General features: G+C 42.0%; 1 protein-coding gene across 5 annotated transcripts in view; it reads left to right on the forward strand.

Moving 5' to 3' along the window:
* chd6 (chromodomain helicase DNA binding protein 6) overlaps positions 1–24,389 on the forward strand; it is a 65,964-nt gene that overhangs the window by 7,324 nt on the left and 34,251 nt on the right. For all 5 annotated transcript variants that reach the window (XM_079840134.1, XM_079840130.1, XM_079840132.1 and 2 more), the window contains exons 3-11: positions 17,190–17,698; positions 19,699–19,846; positions 21,848–21,997; positions 22,104–22,169; positions 22,497–22,555; positions 23,019–23,136; positions 23,544–23,630; positions 23,718–23,852; positions 24,050–24,171. In XM_079840134.1, the coding sequence (XP_079696260.1) occupies positions 17,190–17,698; positions 19,699–19,846; positions 21,848–21,997; positions 22,104–22,169; positions 22,497–22,555; positions 23,019–23,136; positions 23,544–23,630; positions 23,718–23,852; positions 24,050–24,171 (1,394 nt within the window). The remainder of the gene's footprint in view (positions 1–17,189; positions 17,699–19,698; positions 19,847–21,847; positions 21,998–22,103; positions 22,170–22,496; positions 22,556–23,018; positions 23,137–23,543; positions 23,631–23,717; positions 23,853–24,049; positions 24,172–24,389) is intronic.

The raw sequence follows: 24,389 nt of genomic DNA on the forward strand, positions 1-24,389 counted from the left end.
AATTTAATATCTGTTGGCATGAGCTGCAAATATGCTGTCTGCAGCACCTACATGGTATGACTTAAACTCAGCGTAAATGTTGCGCGCAAAGTTGCAAGAAGTTGACTTGTAATTTGTAATTTTGGCAATACAGTCACATCGGCATTTACTTGACATTACTGCTACATGTCTAATTAATGTGCACCATCTGTGCCTGTCATATTGCAGCGTTAGAATATAACTCTCCTATTAAATATTGGCTCTGTATACACTTGGTATTAACACTAATTTTCTGTGATCCAATCGCATGTGGTCAGTGAAGACCTGGTATTAGCACGCATCTCCAATACATCTCCTTTGACTACATAGTCTACATCACCTACTACTTCAATGTTGTACTGCATATTAAAGGGATAGTTCACCCAAAAATGAAAATTAGCCCATGATTTACTCACCCTCAAGTCATCCTAGGTGTATAGGACATTTCGGTCGGTCGAAACTTTACTTTATAAAGTTTTAAATATGGATAGTTTTCTTACACAAACGCATCGTTTCGCTTCAGAAGGCCTTTATTAACCCCCCAGAGCCTTGTGGAGCAGTTATTTGACGGATAGATGCAATTTTTATGGACTTCAAAAACAGAGCAACTATTACTGCTATAATAACGCTTGGATTAGCCAGGACTTTTGTAATATAACTTTGATTTTATTGGTCTGAAAGAGGAATGGCAACGTTGGCAATGTTTTTCACAGTTCTTCTGTAGCATTTTTGGATATGTATGTGTAGCAATGTTTGTTCGTGTGGGAAGAAGGAGGCGGGAACCGGCGAACGTTCAACATACTTTTAATAAAATAAACAAACACAAAATGAAAGTAAAAGCGGCAGCCCCTCACGGACGACTGCCGCACACATACATAAACAAAACATAAATAAAAATACAACTTAAAGTCCAGGCCTGGTCCTCTCTCGTCCTTCACTGGAGTCGCTCGTCCTTTTATGTCTCCATGCTCCCTCATGAGAGGACTCGAGACCGGTGTGCCTCGCAGGTGACGTTCATTCTCAATCACGCACACCGATCTCGCTCGCTCCTCCCATGTCTCTCGCTCGTCCACCTCCCCACAGTATGAATACTTAATTATTTGAACAATAAATAATTAATGGATATTTGTAAAATAATGACTCAGTTCCTCTTATATTGGAATGTACGATTTAATATAAAAAAATTTTTTTTGTGTCCTGCAAAATGCCAGTAAATATTATTTGATGCAACATTCAATTTTTATATTTACGTTATCAAGTAGTGTGTTTTTTCTTAGATCTGTGAAAGTTACATAAAACATGATAAATGTAGAGCTGCTCTCTATTAGTGGACTAAACGTCAGTCGCAAAGAAGAGTCTTAGTCGACCAAAATTTGTATTAGTCGGTTAGTCAAAGAAGAAAAAAACTCGACAGGAAGTGGTCCGTAAGGGACAGATCATTAGCGGTTTGTCCTTGTTGTATGTCGGGCAGGAAATCCAAACGTTCGCCTATCACCCATCGCCCTCAAATATGTCTTGACATTTGAAACATGCAAGTAGTAGCAACTTTACTTAGACGCTCGCTCTAATGGTAACCTAGATAAATGTGCGCAATTATTAGGCGCATATCCAAGTGTTTGTGTGGAGTGGGGAAGCTAAAGTATCAGCCGGCACGATCACTTGCATTTTTTTCCGGAAACAACTTAAAGAGCCCCTATTATGGATTTTTAAAAAATGACCTTTCATGTAGTGTGTAACATAGCTCTAAGTGAATGAAAACATCCTGCAAAGTTTTAAATCTGAAAGTGCACCGTATTATACAGTTATTGTCTCTCAAAAGTAAGAGTCGACTCTGAGTCAATTAAATTAATTGACTGAATTGTCGTTTCGTTGTGATGTCTAGGGCTCTAATCAACCAAAGAAAATCTTAGTCGACTGAAGTCCTGAAATTTTAGACTAAAAATTTACTAAAAATTACGTTAGGAAAAAAAACGTTAAATGAATTAGCTGCGCACTCTGCACAGTACTTGGTAGCCTTGTTGTCTGCCTAAATTAATTATAAATAAACATAAAAAGCTAGTAGGCTATTTGCAGTATATTAAATCGTTTTTTTGACCTGATTATTTTGCACTGAAATGAGTCTGTCACACGAGTCTGACGGCTCTGACAGCGTTGCATCACGTGCACCTGCACAATATCATAGCCTATGATTTCTGAAAATATAGTAGGCTACTATGTTGTCAACGTCTCCGGTTACGTATGTAACCTAGGTTCCCTGAAAACAGGGAACGAGACGCTGCGTCAGCTTGACGCTACGGGGAACGCCTCCAGCGTGACCGGTGTCTGAACTACTATCGAATCACGGCAATCCTATTGACCGGCGACAGCCTATGATGTCATCAAGGTGCGACCAGGAAGTATATAAGGGCGCCTCACAAACATGACACCGCTTCTTCGTCTGAAGGGACTGTTTGGCAGGCAGGCCCTGAGGCATGGCAAAGCGACGCAGCGTCTCGTTCCCTGTTTTCAGGGAACCTAGGTTACATACGTAACCGGAGACGTTCCCTTTCGAAAGGGAACTCGCGCTGCGTCAGCTTGACGCTACGGGGAACGAAATACCAACGCCGCCATGCCGAGGGGAGTGCATGCCCACTGGCAGTGACAACTGTCAGGACAAGCAAATTCAAATGAAATGCCTGAACCACTCCCCCTCTGGTCACACAAGGCTGTCAGTGACAGCATTCCCTACGGTCATAGCCCGAGCTATAAGCCTCGTCAGGAACCTTAGTGCGGCTGCACGAGGTCCTATTCAGGCCGCTCAAAGGCCTGGATCCAACCCATTCAAAGGAAGGGGGCTCCTTTAAGGGAATGTGGCTAGGGGGCCCTAGGGCGCCCCAGCCAGCCACTAACGCCGCCAAGGCGGCCTAACTTGGTGCCTTTTTCAACGGGCACTTCGGCCGGGCCATCCTTGTCTGTTCGAGAACAGAGCCTCTGGATACTCGCCTCCTGAAGAGGCATCCAGTCCAAGGGACTGCAGAATGGCAGTGTCCTCCTCGAGCCGGATCTCAGAGACGGGCATCCTGGAGAGCAGTACTCAGCATAGCGCTTTCGACCCTTGCCAGCGAGGGGAGTTAATCTGCTCGATCCTAGGATCTACTGAGTTATTATCAAGTAGAAACACTCAGGAGGCCAGACTGGCCTAAAAGCTGATCTAATTGGGAGGCCTCGCGAGGGGCCTACGACCATCTGATCAGGCCCAGGCAGCTTCGGGCTCACAGACGACCCTCAGAGAGAGGGGAGCTTAGGAAGGGGCTGCCCGGTAGGTAAGCCAGGTTGTAGGCTAGATTCCCTCCCATGGGAACCAAGTAGCAGAAGCGACCTCAGTCGCACCAGGGTAAGACCATCCTCAGATGCTGCCAAATAAGGGGCAGATACCACTAGCTGTCAGCATATGCCAGTAAACAGTTCTTGAACTGAGAACCCAACCCCTCAGGGAGGCCTAGTGAGGCCTATTACATGATAGCAGTACATGCCAAATGCTCGAGGAACCAACTCGGGAACTCGACTAAAGGGAGGCCAGATGAGGCCCACCACCATAATAGCAGTCGAAGCCCACTGTCGATGCAGCTGGAAACAGGAGCTCATCCCCTCAGGGAGGCCTGGAGAGGCCCGCTACCTAATAGCAGGCTATGCTAGCCGCCCGAGCATTCTGACTCGGGAATTCCCCCTCAGGGAGGCCCAGTGCGGCCTATCGCCTGGTAGCGAGCTCACCGGGAGGCAGAGTAAGGCCTACCATCTGCCAGCAGTCCATGTTAGTCCACATGACTGAAACCTTGGGGTGTGCCATCAGGGGAGGCCCGGCTTGAAGCCTACTCCCCACGGCAAACCTTCAGGGGGGCCTGGTGAGGCCCGCTACCTGGAAACCCCACATGCCTGCTGCCAGAGGCATCCTGGTCCCGGGGCTCACCCCTAGGGACGGTCAGGAACTCACATCCAGGGGAGGCCTGTTGAGGCCTACTACCTGGCAATCCCACATGCCTGCTGCCAAAGGCATCCTGGTCCCGGGGCTCACCCCTAGGGACGGTCAGGAACTCACATCCAGGGGAGGCCTGGTGAGGCCTACTACCCGGTGGCGAGCCACAGGGAGGCCTGGAAGGGGCCTGCTGCCTGCTCGCAATCCACGCTGACCATCACGGTCGACTGGCGACTGGCGTCCGTGGAGCCCATCTTCAGGGAGGCCTGTCGGGCCTACTACCTTACAGCAGACCTGCGGGGACGGCTTCCTGTTGTGGCAGGCATGAAAAACTGGCTGCTATAACTCCTGGACTGACAGCGGCTTCTCTGCTGGCTGACAAGATAACAAAGAAAGGTTATTAGTTGGTAATTCTGCTACTTGAGGCCGACATCGTTGGGGAGTAAACACATAGCAATCAAAAGGGGCCGACTTTGCAAAAGGCCTACTTTCCAAGGCTGACTACCTATCTAGGTTGCAGCTATTAATCGCTAACCTCCCCAACATCGGGACTCACTCGCAAGGAGGCCTACTGAGGCCTACCACCTGACCCGGAGTCTACTGCCCAGACTGCCCGAGTTGGCTGCTTACAGCCAACTGGCTTCCCCAAGGTCTCAACCTGGGGCTAATCCATCCCAGCGGCCTACTTTCGGGCCTACTGTATGACAGTTGCAGTCTTACCAGCAGCGCCTACAAGCTCTGGAACCTAATTACATTACTCATGACAGGGTACTCGGCAAAAACAACGCCCTGGACCCCCTAAGCGGGGGGAGTACCACGTACGCCACCTACCACATGAAGGACCTAGCTTAAAAGCGGCCTACCATTACTGCAAGGGCGTCAGCCATGGCAATGCTCTGGCTTCAAGGGAGCTCACTACCAAACCAACATATGACAAAGGTTACGAAGTGCTGCTCAACCCGAGCCATGGGTGAGGCAGAATGATACAGAGCTAGGAGTGGGATACTCTAATCTACCCTGTTTTAACAGAGGGGTACTGCCACCTGGGCAGGACATATACACAGGGCCAGAGCCTGCCAAAAACTGGCGGCTTTTAAGAAACTAGCTCTGGAGGGCAGGGTTGAGCTACGCATACAATCTCTTCGTACTCGAACGAAAGATGGCCTAACCCTGCCCCACGACCACTGGCTAAGTCGCTATCAATTCTGCACAGCACCAACCTGCATTACTAGTGAAAAACCCCAGAACGCAGAGAAGGGTGCGGGCCTTGACCGGACGACTCTACATGAGAGGAGGCTTACATTAGGGATATTCAAAAAACCAATTCACTTATTGAATAGCTACCCGGGGCGCCAACGCATTTAGCGGACGCCACCGTAATCCCTAGAAAGCCTAGGCCAATCTAGATCTATACCCGAGACCCGATAGGGCCACAGGACACTCGGGCAGAAGTGCCAGTCATATACTAGATCTGGCCCTAGATCTAACTGTAGTTCTAGCGTAGTCTGATCCTGCATTCTCAAAAAACTTATACTGAGAGAGGATACAAACCGCCTTACCCCGAGGCGGCTACCAGTTACCAGCTTAAAACTAGGAGAAAATACACGCCTAGCAATACGCTACACACCCGCAGGAATGAGCGACGCCTTCCCAGAGATACTCTTTTTTTTTTTTTTTTTTTACTTTGGGAGGTTAAAAACTGTATTCAACACAGCGAGCAGTTACAGCTCTTAAATATAACTCTCGTATCCTTTGCTGGCTCTCTACTAGCAACACTAGCTCACCATGGAGCCCAAGCAACTGGTGTAAAATGACCGTTCTAGCCATCCTAACAGGGGAACTACAGGCCCTACAGAAATATCCAACGATCCACAGCGATCCCCGAAGCCCTCTACAGGGAGCATGAGTCAGAAAAAATATTTATTTTTTTCCCTCTTATAGGGGACTTACCCGCTCGCCTGCGGCGCGCCATGATATCCACCCACAAGTTTAATTCACCACATGAATGCTTAGGTGTACCACTACCATGGGCCAGAGGGGGCGCACTCACAGACCAGCCAGGCGGGCCCTAGCACATCATCGCGGACCCACCTAGGCCGGATATAAGAAGCGCCTGGGGAGAGAGGAAGAAGAGGAGTGAGGGTCAATATCTTTCTTAACTCACCCTCCGGGAGGAGACCCATCATGAACGCTGACTGCGTTTTGTGATACACAGCTCTTACTTCTGCCGGGAGTCTGCCTCTCTGTGCCCCACCCTCGACTGTGGGGGGGGGGGGGGGGGGCGCGAGAGGCAATGCTGGCCCTCGGGCCCCGTCACCGGTCCTCGGACCGTGACGCCTCCCGCCTGCCTGGGACCCGGATCTCAGTGGTATGCAGGTCCTCAGACGCTGCCAAATGCGCTATTCCTCCGCGATGCTGGCCCTCAGGCCCAGTCTCCGCCTGCTGCGCAACCACCGCATCAGGGAAACATCCCCTGATCGAGATCCCTCAGCAAACCAGCCTGGTGCGTATGAAAAACCCTGAGTTTGCACAATAATAAAAGGGAACCATAAAAGGGGATGCCTTAATTGTGGATGGATGCGCCTGCAGTTATAAAACGAGTATTACACTAAAACATTGAAATATTTTGATATGTTCATATAGCCTACTCAAAACAGACAGGGAAACCTAACGCAGACAAGTTAGCTTACCGTTTTTAGGTGATATGACATGTTTGTCGTCGAGCTGTGATATGCAAACTGTTGCTTGCAAAATTTGCATTCGACTTTTTTCCCATTTTCTATTTAAAAAAATGCTGCTACACTGCCGATGTCTTTGTTGATATGGTAGAAGAGGACTGACTAGGAAAACGCTCTCACAACTAAATAAATAATATACAGCAAAGGAGCCTACTTCAATCTGTCTCTCTTCTCCAGTGGATTGGGCTAATCCAAAAGAAGTGAAAACAAAGGGGGTGTTCTGAAGACAGACTGTTACCTGTGAAACAGGGGTGCTCTGAAAACACCCCCATTAGCAATTAGTGCTTTCCACCTGATGAAATGAACGCGGCAAAACTGCAGAAATGAACGTGGCAAAAATCAACCAATCAGAATTTTGGTTGAGCCAGAACATATCGACTAATAATCGACTAATCGACTGGGAGATTACAGCCCTAGATGTCACGATGAAACATTAGCATATTGTCCGTCCACTTATTGCACATGCAGACATCAGGGAAAACTTGAACCACCTCAAACGCAGCAGCGGATACTGGATAGCATCATGTCGAGAAGACGCTGTGCTCTACAATGTGTTTATTGTGTTTCATATTGTGTAGGTCTCCGGCTAACCAGCTAACTCACGTAATTACTGTCTTACTGAAATACTACTGTAAATGGGCTGCAGTATTACCTAAAACTGTGTCTATTAATGCAGATTGTCTGTCATTCTTACTACTACTGAGTAAAGATAAAGGATGGAGCAAGATTTGTTTTGCAAACGTTAATGTTCACATCAGCTGGGCTAATGTATGCACTTATTGATACAGTTCCCACATGTGCACCGCAATGTATTAGCCACACACACACAAATGTTTGTTTTGCTATCTAAGTGAGGACATACCATAGGCGTAATTGTTTTTATAATGCACAAACTGTACATTCTATCCCCCTACACTACCCCTACCCATCACAGGAAACATTCTGCATTTTTACATTTTTAATAAAACATTGTTTAGTACAATAACAACAAAACATGCTTTTGTAAAATAAAGAAAACAATCAGGAAGGGCTTTCTGCCGTCTCGATCTCCGTGAACTGGAGCGCATCACCAAAATGAACCGAAACTCAGCGTATAGGCTACTTTCCTCAGATATTTCTATGGAAAGCTTGAAATGTCTACTTTTAAATGAACCAATTCAAATAAAAAACAAATCTGATTGTAATCTGTATGAAAGGTGCATTTGTCTCTAAAGACGCGAGTTGAGATGGTGAGTCAGCATTGTCTACTTCATCTTTGCAGTCGACTCCGAAAACACTAGTTTATTAATAAATAATTAAAATGTTTCATTGATGGTTTTTCCCAACACATTCATATTCATTACTTTTGCCGGTGCTTTGTTGCAAGCTTTATGTATGTGCTCGAGCGCCGAATACGAAAATACGCATATATTAAAGGGTTCATGAACTGGCTTTTTGAGGTCTATACTATACTGTCTATACTATACTGTTGTCTGAGGTCAACTTATGACGTTTGCGTGGTTTTTACATTCAAAAACATCATAATGAATAAGAAATAGGCTATATTCTACCCTGGTTTTGAGGCGCTCTCAAGAAACACTGGGTTTTGATGGGCGTGCAGCACTGAAGACTTGGAAGTAAACAGTTTTGCATATTTAATGAGCTTCAGCTCCCCTGTGAGTAGGCTTCATGAGGAATTGTTTTGAAAGCATGTGAGAAACGCCAAACAAAATGATTCGTCCCACAGGGCTCGCAACATATCTTTATCAAACAAACACAATGATTTATCTCTCATCCACCCGCGATTGATTGGAATGTTATTTTTGTATTACTTGACCCACCCGATCGGTGGATATAAGTGCAAACCGTGCATCACACACACACGCGCCAAGTGCGTTGTAGACTGCATGTTTAAAACTTCTGCGATTTTGTATTTTTCCTTCAAATATCAAGTCAAGAGAGTGAATGCACATCAAGAAAGGAATGTTATTTCACTATTTAAGATAGCCAGTTGACAGGCCGGGCTTACGTTTTGGTAGCCCGTCTGGAAAACACATAGCCCTGGGATGTTGGGCTGTGCGAGCCCTAGCCCATACATGTCCGAGTCGGATCCCGATTCATAATGAACCAACAACACCACAAATAAAGGATTATTCTGCCTTTGACAGCGTGCTAATGTTCAGTTAGACACGTACACATAATAAATAGATATCAAACAATCTGTAACAATACAATACTGTCACATATAAAACACATTTTTACTCACATAAGTGTGGTTAATTAGCCTGATGTCGTCATACTCAATTCTAGTCAGAATATGAGTCTAATACTGCTCCGTTGGGCTGTGGTTATGGGGCGTGTTTCAACCGAACGTGGAAAGACCTCAATTGGATAGACCTACAACCAATCAGAGCAACGGAGCGACGCATAACGCTAGTTTTCAAATGTCAACAGAACTCAACTGCCCTGTGTTGCCAAGTCCGCGGGTTGAAGCGACCCCAATTATATGATATACAGACCCAGGAATGCGCATTTTAGCTGGCAGCCCTGCCAAAATAACACACATTTTACCCCCCAAATGCTATTTTTTTCCGGAGAACCCCCCGGAAAGCTATTGGGCTTGTTTTTGGCTAGTTTTGAGTAGCAATTGGGCGGGTTTTGTTGTAAAAACTTGGCAACCCTGTCCGCACGCTGGAATAAGTAACGTTGGAAGAAAAAGATGTGTAAACGATCTTTGCCGGTGTTGTAAAAAAAGAATTTAAGGACACACAGAGTACTTACCAACACGATCATCATTTCTGAGAGAAATGGTAAAGGTGAATGCATATACGAACAAGATGATTACGTTACTATTTATCATCTGTCCATCATCGTCTAAAGCCCGCCCTTCAGAACAGCTTCTGGTCGGGCATAATTACTCCTCTATGGATCAAGTCCAGACTGAACTGCCCGAGCTCAAATGTTGTGGACAGGGCTAAGTTCGGCTGGCATCCAGGCTAGTGGTTAATCTCATCCTGTCTGCAAATCCAGTCTCTTGTTTACAAACGACTCAGTGGTTAAATGAACATACGTACATGCAATCATTACGGAATCCGAATGAAGCTTATGCGGTATGTAGGCTTGCTACGATAGTCGGTGTTGCCGGTGTTACCGGTGTCCAGACTCAACACCGGTTACATCACTTGCCCACCGTGGCACCGCCCACCGTCTTTTTGATTTTTTATAGTAAAAAAATAATTTAGTTCAGTTAGAGAACAGACAATACAAATAAAAACTGAACGTATCTGCTTAATAAAGCAGGATCCGACCGTGAGTCTCGGCAGCGGCAGGAGTCATTCATCAGATTTAAGAGTGAGGAGCTGACGGAGATGATCGCGGAAGATTTGGTTTCAAAGCGAAACGTAAAAGCGCCTATTTAAGGGAGTTTGTCATTTGTTTTGTTGTTGTGTTTTTCATTAAAAATAATAGGCTAATGAACCCACAATTCAAGCAACCCGCAGCCGAATTGGCGCTAATTCAAAACCGAAAATAAAATGTGCACGGCCACACAGAGCGCGCATTGTTTACTTTCGCCTGACTCCGCAGTGCGAGCCTCCGCGCTACGCTGACTGCGCGCATTTATTTTTTTCCGCGCGCACCGAGTATAAACAAGGCTTTACGGACGAACTGTTATTCATTCATGGCGTGCATCTCAATCATAGACTGATCAATGCTTGATCAATGCTTGATCAGTGCCCTGACTACTGAACTAGGGAACTGATTGAGACGCACACATGGCCTCACAGAGCGCGCATTTACAGATGAGCTGTCATTCACGGTGTGTGCGCACTTGCACGTTTTCAGTTCAGAGCGGTCGTGTGCATGTTACTTTCGGTTAGATAGAATTAGTGATTTAAAAGCCTTCGGTGATACCGGTATTACCGGTGTTGTCACACATCAATTAACCGGTGGGGAAATTTCCTCACCGTCACATCCCTAGCGGTATGTTTAGAAATGATATCCTGTTTAGCTCCATGTAGGCCTGTGTTATGTTAGTGGCATGAGTCGGTGGGCGGGGCTACAGAATCAGGTGTTGTTGTTCTTCTGTTGAGGCGGTGCTTCGCTACACTCAGACGTCATAGCCGGGCACATTCTGAGGTCGATCGTTTGCTGGGCCTGGTGTCAATAAAAGCTTTTCTTTGACTAACAAGGAAGTTTTCAGCTCTGAAACTTACAGGATATTCTTATATTACCATGACCTTTTATATATCAAAAGCTTAAAGGTCCTGTTCTTCGTGATCCCATTTTTCAAACTTTAGTTAGTGTGTAATGTTGCTGTTAGAGCATTTATACTACCTGTAAAATTATAAAGCTCAAAGTTCAATGCCAAGCGAGATATTTTATTTAACAGAAGTTCCCTTTCAAAGCCTACAGCGAACGGCTGGTTAGGACTACATCCTGGTATTTCCTGCTTTATTTACGTCAGTAGAGCAGTATGCCGACTAACCTCCGCCCACAAGAACACGCGAAAAAGGGGGCGTGGTCTTGTTGCTCCCGCGTGGAGAATAGGAAGTGTTGCGTTCGGTTGCGTTCGTATAGTTTGTTTGTTGCCATGTCGTCGAGACGCTGTTATTTTCATCCCGGAGTCAAGTCACCTTTGTTTGGCTTTCCCAGGGACGCTGTACTTAGAGATCATTGAGCGCATGCATCCCCGTTATGGTGAGAGGCGTGACCTTTCCGGTAACGTGCGCTCTGCGTGCGCTAAGCTGCTGTCGAATCACAACACGGGAACCGCTGGCACAATCAGAACTCGTTACGTATTTCTGAAGGAGGGACTTCATAGAACAGGGAAATCTTTCAAGCCGTTTTGAGGACAGTGAAAACAGCAGTATACAGATAAGTAAATTATGTGAAAAATACTGTGTTTTTTTACACGCGAAACATGAACACATGTTATATTGCACACTGTAAACACAATCAAAGCTTAAAAAAAACACGAAAAACGGGACCTTTAAGGGAAAGTTGATTTCTCAATTCAAGGCTCATTTTGGTGTATTCCCCCATATATTTAAGTAATTAAATGAATATAAACGTGTGATTAGTCAACTAATGGCTTAAATAAATGACTACTAGTAGAGAAAAATCTTTAGTTGGGGTGGGGACAGCCCTAGATATATCATAGTTCTGAAGTCTGAGAGTTTTATGTAACTCTTGTATGTAATGAAATTCATGGAATTGATTTAAACATAGTAAAGTGTTAAACAGAGCTAGGAGCGATTATTGTCTTAGAAAGTGCAAGGAATATGTGTGTGATGTGAGTTTGAAATCGGCGGAAATCCCCATTGTGGAACTGCACATGTACTCAGAAAATTCAGTTAGTTAACCTTCATTCATCTGATACTTCTAGGTGAGGACGTTGAGATGGTGATAATGTTTAACTTTGTTTAAGGTGTTTCTTTGTTAATGTTTGATTGGGAATCAATGATATTCTCTTGCAATTCCCCATGAAATCCAACTTAAGTACTTGTAAAGATGTTGTAGCATTGTGTAGAAAGATATTCATGCAGTTTTTATGATTTCCCTTTCAAGTTGTGTCTCGATGCAATCTCTCTTCCGGCTTGTTTTGATTTTCAGGCTAGCAACACCCAGCTAATCATGCTAATTGTCAAGGAATCATTGGCTGCGCTTCGAAACGTCAGGGAAAAACGAGGTCAAAGTTGAACGTTGCCGCAATATGCTTTGAGTTTGATGCATTGGTGCGTGAAATCAGTATTTAAATTTGTCTTAAAGTGTATTTATCTGTGTAGTCAAGATTTAGGAGAGTTCCCTTGATGAAAATTTAATAAAATAATCCACAATGCATTTTAAATTTTGATCAATTGCCTTTTATCATGGATCAGGCATGTCTATGTATTCCAGTGTGCCTGTCTGTTTCAACAGACCATAGTAATTAGTAAAAAGAATCAGTTGTGACATTTATGAGTTGTGAATAAATTCCAGCCAGCGTTGTGATCATGCATCAGTTAGGCAGAACATAAATCAATGTCAGCATCACTCAAATTCTTCTGTCTCTCGTGCTCCCCCTTGATAACTATATCTGCGTCAGTAAATAAATATCATTGTTATATTTGTCGTGTTGTAGTAAGTCTTTCCTGGTCTCAAGAAAGTTTTCACCTTTATGTGGAAAACCACCCGAGGACTCTTCTGTGGAGCTGTCGGATTGTCAGCCGGATCTCAGAGGCTTTTGGTGTACTGTCAGACACAGAGGATCTAGACTCAGTGCTGGGATCTCTGGAAGTGAAGAATGGTTGTGTGTGTGTGTTTTAATACAGGGATCTGAGTGTGAGGGTGATTTTGTTACTTGTTGTCTTTTTAAGTGATTTGTGTGATGATATTGAATGTGTTTCTTTGTGGTCAAGCCAAAGACAAATTTCCGCTTGTGGACAATAAAGTGACTAACTAAACTAACAAAAAAATCAGTTATTTGATTTTGACCAATTTGAAATCACTGTAGGTTTATAAAAAGTGATTAACAATTCTGATATTTCTGCCCGCTGTCATTAATCTTGTAGAAAAATGACCACTGTTCTAAACACTTCGGTTAAACATGAAATATGATATGAGTGAATTCATGTTTCTCCTGATCCTTTGATCTAAAGACTTTTGTCCAAATACGTGCAATTCATTTAGTAGATTTCAGCAAGGGTGCATTAAATTTATCAAATGTTTTGTTGAGACCCCTGCCTTCTCTTCTTCTCTGTCTGTTTTTTATCACAAGAACACGTCGTCTTTCCATTCAATAGATGGTGTCCTACGCATCTGCCTGTGGCCATCCAAGTGTGCAATTTATTAGTTTTTTGTCTGAATCCATGAGCAAAACAATATGGACCTTATTTAGGGAGGTTTACAGATGTACAGAGCAGTTAAAGGACAAAAACAATGAATTCTTTCATGATTATGCTTTTTGTTATTGCAAATAGCTTGACTGCTGTCGTGCATTTGGTGGAGAGGTGGATGCATGTTAGTAGGAGCGATGTGTGTGCATGTTTTATAAAGCACGTTTGAGCAAGGTGTGTTCGGGTTTGGATCTGGCATTGACTGAACTGCAGCTGTCGCGTTTGGGAGTTGGGAGTTGGTATTGATTCATAGGGAATTTGATTGCAACGTGTGTATGTGTGTGCGCTCGCGGTTGGCAGATTTGCCTGGCAAGCATGCATACTGCAGCACGTCACGGGAATAGTCTGCAGTGTTTGCTTCCGTGCCTTGGTTTTGCGTGCATGTGTGTGTGTGTGTGATGCATAGAGAGAGCATTAAAAAAAGGTCAACGCAAGGGCAAAAGTGAAAAGAGCAGTCCAGTTGCAGGAAGTTGCCGCTTACTCTTCATGTGTCTGTGCAAGTACAAAAAGTAGTGTTTTTTCACCCATGTAGGTATTGCTAATATTACCGTCTTCAAGAACAATAAGGTCGATGCTTTTTAGACCCCAGAAAGGAAAGGGTTACCACGGAGACTGCGTGTTTACGTTCCCGCTTCCCACAGCTTGGTCCCGAGCCTGTTGCCATGACGACGGCCCTGATTCCAGCCCGCTTGCTTTGGAAAGCATGTGATTCATTGACATTATCCCCATACCTGCCTGCAGTCGCATGCTCTGTCGGGGAGTGCGTATGTGTGTGTGTGTGTGTGTGTGTGTGTGTGTGTGTGCCTGCACATGCGCCCGCTGTTCCACGTGTGCACTGCAACACTAAGGTGCAGTTAAAAATAAACGGGCCTCGCGGAACAAGAGGTATGGGGCTAAATGTGTACCAGAAATAAAGAATCACAGACAGCAGTGAATTATGTTTAATTCATAAATGTGTTTTCCTTTAGAAGTAGAAGAACATTTTTAATTTAGTCTGCCCTATAATGTGTAATTTCTTGGGATTATTTTTTATGATAAGGCACAAACTGTATGTAAATAGGAGTGAATAAGGAAAGCTCAATCACTTTTTGCCATAAAATAGCCTGTAATACATACTTTACCCTGCTGATAAAAAGCTTAGGGTGTATTAAAACTTGAGTGCCCTTTAAAAGAGCTGTAAGTGGATTAAAGGCACAATATGTAACACCACTAGAACAATGTTATATATTTTGCTGACTTGTATCCAAGAATGGGTTAGTAAAATCCAGAGAAATTAGCTATTTTAACCAGGACGCTAATCAATGACATTATACCCATGTCACCCTCGATTTCCGGTTTTATTTTGTAGAAACCATGGAAACCCCGAAGACGCTTTAATATATGATGCGTTTTATTAGACAGGCGAGCAACTGTTTGGATCATTGATGGACAGAAACTAATGATTGTTCTCCAGCTCAACACAGTTAGTCTTATTGTTTAAATCTGGTGTTGTTGATTTACCGCGAGTACATGTTTTACCGCCTAATATGATCTCGCTCACTGCAGTGTGAACAAGTGTCTCATAGTAGCGCCGAGTGAACACACGGAGTAGCATTATAACATCACTTTAACACACTCAAATGTGTGTGATATGATAAAACAGCGCTGCGTTCCCCCACACACACATGAGCGGAAGAAGCGGAAGCGCTCGTCTGACAGAGTAAAAGCACTGCTCTCGTCTCTCATTAGCAATCGCTCCAGCGCCTCGTTCAGCTCCACCTGCTTCATACTACAGTAACGCTAATAAATCTGTAATACATGAGCTCATCCATGAATATGATTTCTGCACGAGTCCCGTCGGATTCTTTTCCACCGGCTGTAGAGGTGAAGACAACAACTCCCATGATCCCTAGAAATCAAGGTGTCATCAAGCTACGCCTTTGTTTTGAATAAACCTCTAGCGGTGAAAGTTACATATTGTGCCTTTTAAAAAGTAAACCAAATGGAAAAAAAAACCAGTTCATTTTGCATTCACACTGTCCATTGCCTTGAAAGTGGACGCGGATCTCTAGTCTATTTTAGCTCAGTATATTGGGTGTGAATCTTCATTGCCATTGGTATCAACATTTAATGCGATTATAAGTATCATGTCAACGATTTGATTCGATATCATGATGCGTTGCTTCATGTTATTCCTGAATGTAGCACACATCAAACACAGCAGACGACAGGACCATTTAGAAATAATACACACTAGTGAATACTGCATGAAACTGTCAAGTAGTGTACTTGAGTTTCAATAATGCTTACACGCGCTTGCACGCACACACACACACTCACATGCAGCAAATGTTAAAATAATGGGTGCATTTTTTTATTACTCGCTTTTGTGTTTCGCCTCCCTCCGCCATTTTATGCTAGCACAAGAAGTGCGTATGCAAAGAATGACGTCAGAGAAACGTCAGTAGGCTATAATCAATTGTGGTCTATTACTGCATCCATGCAAAATCGTTCACGTCCGCATCACGGTGCATCGTAGAAACGATTAATTTCAACACCCCTATCAGTATATATAATCAGGGCTTGACATTAACTTTTTTGCTCACCAGCCACTGTGGATAGTGGTTTTCCAAAGTTAGCCACTAGCCACTCAGCATTTTCACTGACCAACATTTTGCCGTTGGGAAATTTGTTGCTGGCTATATGTAAATGACCACTGCACACACCCATCAAGTCTACATGAAATGTATAACATACATGACAGGTCATCAAATAGGCCTATTTAGCTCTGGTACGGTTGTGTGTAAAGCTCCTAATCTAGACAGAGAAACACTAACAGTTGCTTGTCTGAAAAAAAAAAGAATTTTTGGTGTACATTTAATTTATTATATTATATATAGTATTTATTCTCAAGCAATATTCTCATCAGTGTTCTATTAGCTATGACATAGGCCTATTTACATTAGCATATGTTGTGGTTGAGCCCATACAGTAGCCTGTGAAATACATATCCATATTTCATTTGACAGTTTATTTGATTAAATATCAAAAATCTAAAAGGTGTGTATCATACCTGACACCATGCACAGAGGGTTTTCAGTCATTCTCTTCAAATGCTATTGATTTCAGAAACTTGTATACCAATTGACCCTAAATTCGTGAATTTCGCAAGTCCAACGTCAAGCCAACTTTATGCCAGTCACATCAGAAGCGCTATTATTCTGCTGTGATTTTTGTTTGAAACTATTACTGAAGTAGAACAAAAATCACTGTATGATGAATGAATCTCCTACGTATAGCGCACATACATCTCTGCTTTGTTGTTTATGATGAGAGTGCAGATTTCAGTGAGTGAGAGCGCCTCTGATTATTAGACACTGATTATTTGCATTCATAAGCTCGAAAGAATCGCATGGGTTTGGTTATAATGCACAACACGATTATAACAGATGCCTTTTGAGGAAACTCCAATAAAATTCAACCTGTTAATGGTGTTAATGTCAAGCCTTGTATATAATATATGATAAACCAGCATGAAAGTGCCCAAAACATATGTTCTATTGATAACCAGCAGATGGTTTGACTGATTGGGACAGTCTTAGATCTGTGTGTTTCAATAGTGTTTAATTAGGTTTTCTGTTTTTCCAGGTGTCTGCCGCCCATGTACTAAAGCACACTCCATCCGCCGCTGCCTCGAATGCCTCTGACCAAAACGCACAAACTACATTTCCCATCGGCCACTTGGGCAAAGAACAGTTACGGATTATCGGAGGGCCGCCCAATCATTGCATGACTCACACAAAGGCGGGGTCTGCGGCCAGCAGTCACAGTCTCCGGCCTTCATCAATCAACAACGAGGAGGATGATGGAGGGGGCGGGACCAGGGTGAAGAAGAAACGAAGGAAAAAAGACAAGACAGAGTCAGAGTGGAACAAAGATGTAGAGAGCAACGCTAAACCAAAGAGAAGGGAGCAAAAGGAAGGGAAGGAGCTTCTTCCGAGAAAGTCAAAGGCGGTGAAGGAACAAAAGGACCATAAGAGGGAAGCGAAAGGTCAAAAGGAGGTCAAGAAGGTCAAGAAAGGTCAAGATGTGAAAGTGAAATCACAGCCCAAGAACACTGCAACACATCCGCCCTCCAAAAGAGGGAGGAAGCCAAAGTGAGTTGGTTAAATGATAACAGTATTGTCATTTTGGGGTCTGTAAATATACATACACAACGTTTGTACATGACATGAATGTTTTCACTCAGTATTTTTGGTCTAACTCTAGCGTTCTATATGTGCTTTATAACAAGACCATAATAGCAGGTATATGTAACACTAGGGGTGTAACGGTACACAAAACTGACGGTTCGGTACGTACCTCGGTTTTGAAGTCACGGTTCGGTACGGATTCGGTACAGCAGTTTTACAAAATTGCTTTTTATTAATTTTTATTCAACAGTGGTTTAATGAAAAAAAATTGTGTCTGTCCTTAAATTAATTCAGTTATAACAAAAAGTTTCTTAAAGATAATGCTGTAAACTATATAGGGAGCCCTTACTTACATATTGCTATTAAAGATTAACAACAGAGCCCAAACTATTAGCCTAAATTCAGTTGCTATTTATTTTTAGATATAATAATCAACACTCATAAGCTTCACATAAGGCAGTTTTTGCAGTAACTTCTAAATCGAATTATTATAATTTTTTCTCCAATTTTTTGTTGAAATATAATCATTTAGTGGCTGTAATTTTAATGACAGGTTTATTTAAACATACATTAAATAAACAAGACATCACTAACAGGCTAAGTAGTATATAATGAATATATATAGGCTAATATAATGAATATATAGGCTAATATAGTGCATGTATTCAGTGAAAGAGTTAATCTCTCTAACGTTAGTGAGCTAACAGCTGTGGACACTGACTTCTGAGGTAAACGTGATTCTACACGACATTGTTTACCAGCTGTTTTATTGTCTTTCCGCGGTTGAATCACCGATGGAGTGATTACACAACATATGATACGTTTCAGTAAGTTGTAATGTATCCTCAACAAGATATTAATTTATATTTATTCTCTTCCTGATCGCGCCGCGTTCACTCGCGCGGCGCGCGCTGCCGTTTGAAGTTGAACTGATACGCGTCTATCAGTCACGTAACATTAAAGAGCATTAAAATGCATTTATCGTTTGAATTTCGTGATAAAATGGACTGAATACTCAATATGTTCGTGTGGGAACTAGGATTGAAGTGTGTTCCGCGCTTTAAACAAGCCGACTGTTAACTGTTAAAGATTGCATTCATAACCGTTCGGTACACGCGTGCACCGAACCGAGAGCCTTGTACCGAAACGGTTCAATACGAATACGTGTACCGTTACACCCCTATGTAACACACTTGGTGCCTAGTTTACTAAGAGACGTCTTAAGTGAAGGCAGCAAACTAGCTTAATGTCAGTAAATCACTTTTAGTTGCTGACTAACAAATGTTAAAACAGTCTAATTTGAGTAAATTGCATCTTTTGTTTGTGACACAGTTTTGCATGTATCGTCTCAGCGCTGTTCTTGCTACGCTCAATCACAGGCCTTTTCATATCTTGATTGGGTGAAATGTGATACAGGGATTGTGGGTATTACAAGGTGAATGCAGGTGCTTATGGGTTTCCAATTTGAAACCAAGGTCGAAAAATGAAACCTGCAACCATGTGAACTTTTGGTTATTTCATAGCGTATTTGGAGAAATAAAGGTGCGTTTTTAATGCATGCATTCATAAGGTATTCAAATACGTAATTCCCCCAGATTTGCAAATAAATTAATGACACAATTATGGCTCTTAAAAATGACCCTCCGGGCTCATCAACTCATCATCTTTTATGGGATACGTTCCCTTTTTAAACTTCCTTCTCCATTTTGTGGTTCCCTTTCCACACTTCTCTCCAACAGTAAAGCAATGAATTGATGCGATTTTATTCAAGTGCTGTGCTCCAGCAAAACTCTTGTGCTGCTTGTCCACTTATAACCCAGGAAGCGTCTGCACAGCAGATGTTTTGTACCATAATATGGCCTGATATTTGTCAGTCAAAGAAGCCCCTGAATGGTTTGCTATAAGATTTGTCAACCTGTGCAAAGTAAGATGGATTTTAAGAGCATTTTCTCGCTGTTATGCAGAGAGCAGGGTGCCATGCCTCCGGAGAAGAAGAAGAAGGGAAAGAGGAAAAGTGATGCTGTACTTGAGATGGTGGAGAGTGATGATACAGCCTCTCTCAGCACGCTTGCCACCGGCGGTGAGGAAAGCACCGACCCTATGGATAACACTGTGAGTTTTCATGAACCGATCTACATCAGGCCTTCGGGTTTCTCCTGTGATGAATACTTGTGCATCCTGCTGTGTATTTACACACATGCAAAATATTTAAGATCATGTTCAAAGTTCTGCATTTAAAGGAATATTCCAGGTTAAATATGTTACACACTGGCACATTATTGATTACCACGGAAAATGATTTCAACTTCAACTAGGGATGTTCAATTTTGCTTCCATATCAGTTGTCGACTGCTATTGGTTATCGTTTTTTTTGGGTTGATATTGTGTATTTAGTTGTTTATGTCCGTTTCCTGCTATTTTTTATATTTACCGGTAGTTTACTTTGCAGTTATTTAATGTTTATTAATTAAAAATGCTGTTAAACATATGCTGTTAAATTAATATCTGTCTGCCATACAGTATAATATAATGCCTAAATTAATTACAAAAAAATGTAACTATATATTTTACATAACTACATAAAAAAATAAAAAAATAATATATATATATATAGTTTTTTGCAATTGATTTGGACATTATATTATACTGTAAATTATATAGAGAATTATTACCAATTAGTGTTGGCCATAATTTATAATAATAACTTAAATTTAAATTTCATAATCCTTAATCATTTTTAAAAGGAAAAAAACCTACAAAAGAAAGAAAACATGGTAAGAGTAATTTTCAGGCAGGATAAATGTTAAAATACACAGTATTTTAAAGAGTGTATTCAGAAAATGTGAACATAAAATGTGTTATGAGTAGGGTTGGGTACCGTTCACATTTTAACCAGTACCAGGACCCAACGGTACCTTTTTCCGGTACTTTAGGGCTGTCATCAATAATTGTAAAGAAACTGTAAGTCATTTATAGAGGTGTTAGTGACATTATGTCAGAGCTGCCCTGGTCTGCCATTGTCTGTGATTTTTGTATACTGTAATATTTACTAGTAAATAGTAGGCTAATAGCTACTTAATTGAATTAATAAAAACAACCATATTCATTTTTTTCTTTTTAATTTCATTTCTATGAAAAGATTTCCCACAAATTATGTGTTGTGTATTTTCTGGTAATCAAATGAAGACATAAGACATTAATTTAATTTATCTTTTCATTAAATTAAACTTTTTTTTTTGTCAAACAAAGTGCTGCACCACTCAGCTGTATACTGTTCAAATTAAAACATGAAGAAAAAATTTAATTTATTACTTAAAAAATAAAGTTTTGATAATTTATTATTATTATTACATTAGTGTTAGTATTATTATTACACTGAGACGAAAGAGATGGAAACATGCAACCTTCACACGCGATTCTGAGTGAGTGAGAGTGTGTGTGTGTGTGTGTGTGTGTGTGTGTGTGGACTGGTAATCCCTACGTTGTGGGGACATTTGCTGGTCCCCATGAGGAAAACATATTATAAATCAGACTAAGTGATGTTTTTTGAAAATGTAAAAATGCAGAATGTCTCCTGTGATGGTTAGGTTTAGGGGCAGGGGCAGTGAAGGGGGATAGAATATACAGTATGTACGGTATAAAAACCATTACGCCTATGGAATGTCCCCACAAAACATGAAAACCCAACGTGTGTGTGAGTGTGTGTGTGAGAGAGTGTGAAAAAGAGAGAGAGATAGCGTCTGCACGATTCAGTCACACAGAGACACGCAGGATTCGTATTTACATCTTTTTGCGGTTTAATATCCACAGACACTAGTCTATATCACCAGATGCGTTCTCAGGTACCCAAAATTGGTACGGATTGATTTAATGTGAATCGGTACTCGGTAGTACCGATGTAATTCGGTCAGTGCCCTTAAAAGTACCGAGTTCGGTACCCAACCCTAGTTATGAGTAATCTAGTTTGATTTGAAATCACTTACTGATCGGTTACGCTATACCAGTAATCTTTAGATATGCACAAGAATTTTTACACAAACTAAACAAGCAAAATTATTCTTTCCTCCTTTTTCATTCCTTCCTTCTTCCTTCCTTCCTTCTTGCTCTGTGCAGAAGAGGCGATCAGGGCGCCAAGTGAAGCGGCGGAAGTACAACGAAGATCTTGATTTCAAGGTCGTGGATGATGACGGGGAGACCATTGCCGTGTTGGGCTCGGGCCGAATTGCCGCCATGTCTTCCTCTACCCTCGCCTGGCAGGCTGAGGTAACTGTGGCAACATCTGCCATAATGCCACATCACAGACCTGCCCTACTTCTGGAGGGGCGGAGCAAACACACACTGGATTAATTCCCACCTTCTTTCTCCCCAGGAACCCCCTGAAGATGAGGCTAATATTATTGAGAAAATACTCTCAGTGCGAACAGTCAAGAAAGAGGTAAAGTGATCAGAAGTCCACAATAATTTAGTTTGTTATATAAAATTAAGCAACAATATTTCTTATTTGGCCATGAAGTTTACTATAAAGTGTGTATTTAAAGTGTTGCACAAAATGTGGTGTTCAATGATCGATTCTTAAACCTTTATATTTTTTCCACCACCACATTGAACATTTGATTAAATCCTTGATTTACACCACGGTGCTAAAAGAACAGAGTACTGAATACACCTAAATGCAGTACTCTTTACACCTGGGGTGCAAATCACATCTGCCTAAAAAACATATTCTCTGTGTTTGAGTGTTTGATCTATGGTTTTCATTTAGACGTCCCCTGATGAACCACCAGAAGAGTTGGAGGAGTTTTACGTCAAGTACAGAAATTTGTAAGTGTACTCATGCGACTCAAACTGCTGTTACCTTTTTGTGCTCTCAAACTCTCGAACACTCGGCTTGTCAAACTGTCAGAGCAAACGCATAACTCACCTTTATTGTGTAATGCATTGCTTCAAATCATTTATGCATTAAATTATCCTTCTGGTAGAGTAGCAATACACTCATGAAATGATTTGCTGAATCAACAATGAGGTGATTTACAACCTCTTTTTCTGGTGTAGTTTTGGTGCACTACAAATAGGAACAAGTTACCGGGTCAAGTTATGCGTTTAAATGTGACTTAGACATGTTCTTGACAAGTTTTGTGTGATACACACACACATATGGATGGAGAAACGCTACAAGGACATATTGTAAACACAAAACTATTTTAATTCAAATGCATGCATGATAAATACATTCAGTGTTGTTTACAGCACATTGTCAGCTATGAAAGCATTTTCTCATTGCCAGCTCCTATCTGCACTGTAAATGGGCGACCTTGGAGGAACTGGAGAAGGACCCACGCATTCACCAAAAAATCAAGCGCTTCAGAAACAAGCAGGCGCAAATGAAGCACATTTTCACAGAGGTGTGTCTGCCAAAACATGCTGCAGTTTGTTTGTTGCTCATTTAAATATAACCTGGAAATGAATCAAATATAATTATGATGTAAAAGCGAGAAATTTCGTGCAAATACTTCACCTTTAAATCTATGGCTTTATGGACCACTTTTCTGTCAATATGTGTATTATTTAGGGATGCACGATGTATCGGCCACGGTGTAAAATTTGGCCAATATATTAAAGCCGATAAATAATGGATTACTTCCTTCAGCTGAGACACTTAAGATGCACACTGTTCACTATGATGGGTTTGAAAATATCGGTTATCGGCTTTCAAATATCGGTTATCGGTATCAGAGAAAATGTTCATATCAGTGCATCCCTTGTATTATTTCCCTAAATATGCTTGAGATGATGATGTGTTTCTCCTCAGCCGGATGAAGACCTTTTTAATCCGGATTATATTGAGGTTGATCGGGTTTTAGAGATCGCCATCACCACCGATACAGAAACAGGAGAGGTCAGGCACTCTTCAAATGATCTCTAAAAACAAACCAGTGCTTGTAGTGCCAGTCTTTTGATGTTTGGTTTGTCTGCTTGATAACAGGAAGTTACACACTACCTGGTGAAATGGTGCTCTTTGTCATATGAGGAGAGTACTTGGGAGCTTCAGGAAGATGTTGACCCTGTGAAAATCCGAGAGTTTGAAGAACTCAAGAAAATTCCAGAAATTAAACACGTGGTAAGTACTCAAATGCAAATGAAGGGTATTTGTTTTCCAATTTTTCTTATTAAGATAAGATTTATTGGACGCGATTCCAGAGCGTATGCTTGCACATGGTTCAGCTCTGTTTTATTGCATTATCCAAAACATGTTTGTTCTTTATAGTATGTATCTTGAAGGAAGTGGCGCTTCTCTTGTCCTTTGTAATAATACAGGAAAGGCCTCTACCAGAACAGTGGCAAAAACTGGAGAAGTCCAGAGAGTACAGGAATGGGAACCAGCTCCGAGAATACCAGTTAGAGGGAATGAACTGGCTTCTTTTCAACTGGTACAACAGGTAAAAGAGACTTTTAAAATCAGCTCTTGTAGGGTCAACACAAAATAATGATCCTAGTTTAAGATATAAAGTGGCTAACATAGCAGAATCAGAAAGAGCTTTATTTGTAATAACAGTAATACACCTCCAAAAAATATATTTTAAAATTAATTGCATGCCATTTAGCAACACAAGTCATCAGGGAAGGAGGGGAATGCTAAACGTTACTTAAATTGTAA

The sequence above is a fragment of the Gobio gobio genome (genome assembly GCF_949357685.1).
Source record: "Gobio gobio genome assembly, chromosome: 17".
In the NCBI taxonomy this organism is placed as follows: Eukaryota; Metazoa; Chordata; class Actinopteri; order Cypriniformes; family Gobionidae; genus Gobio; species Gobio gobio.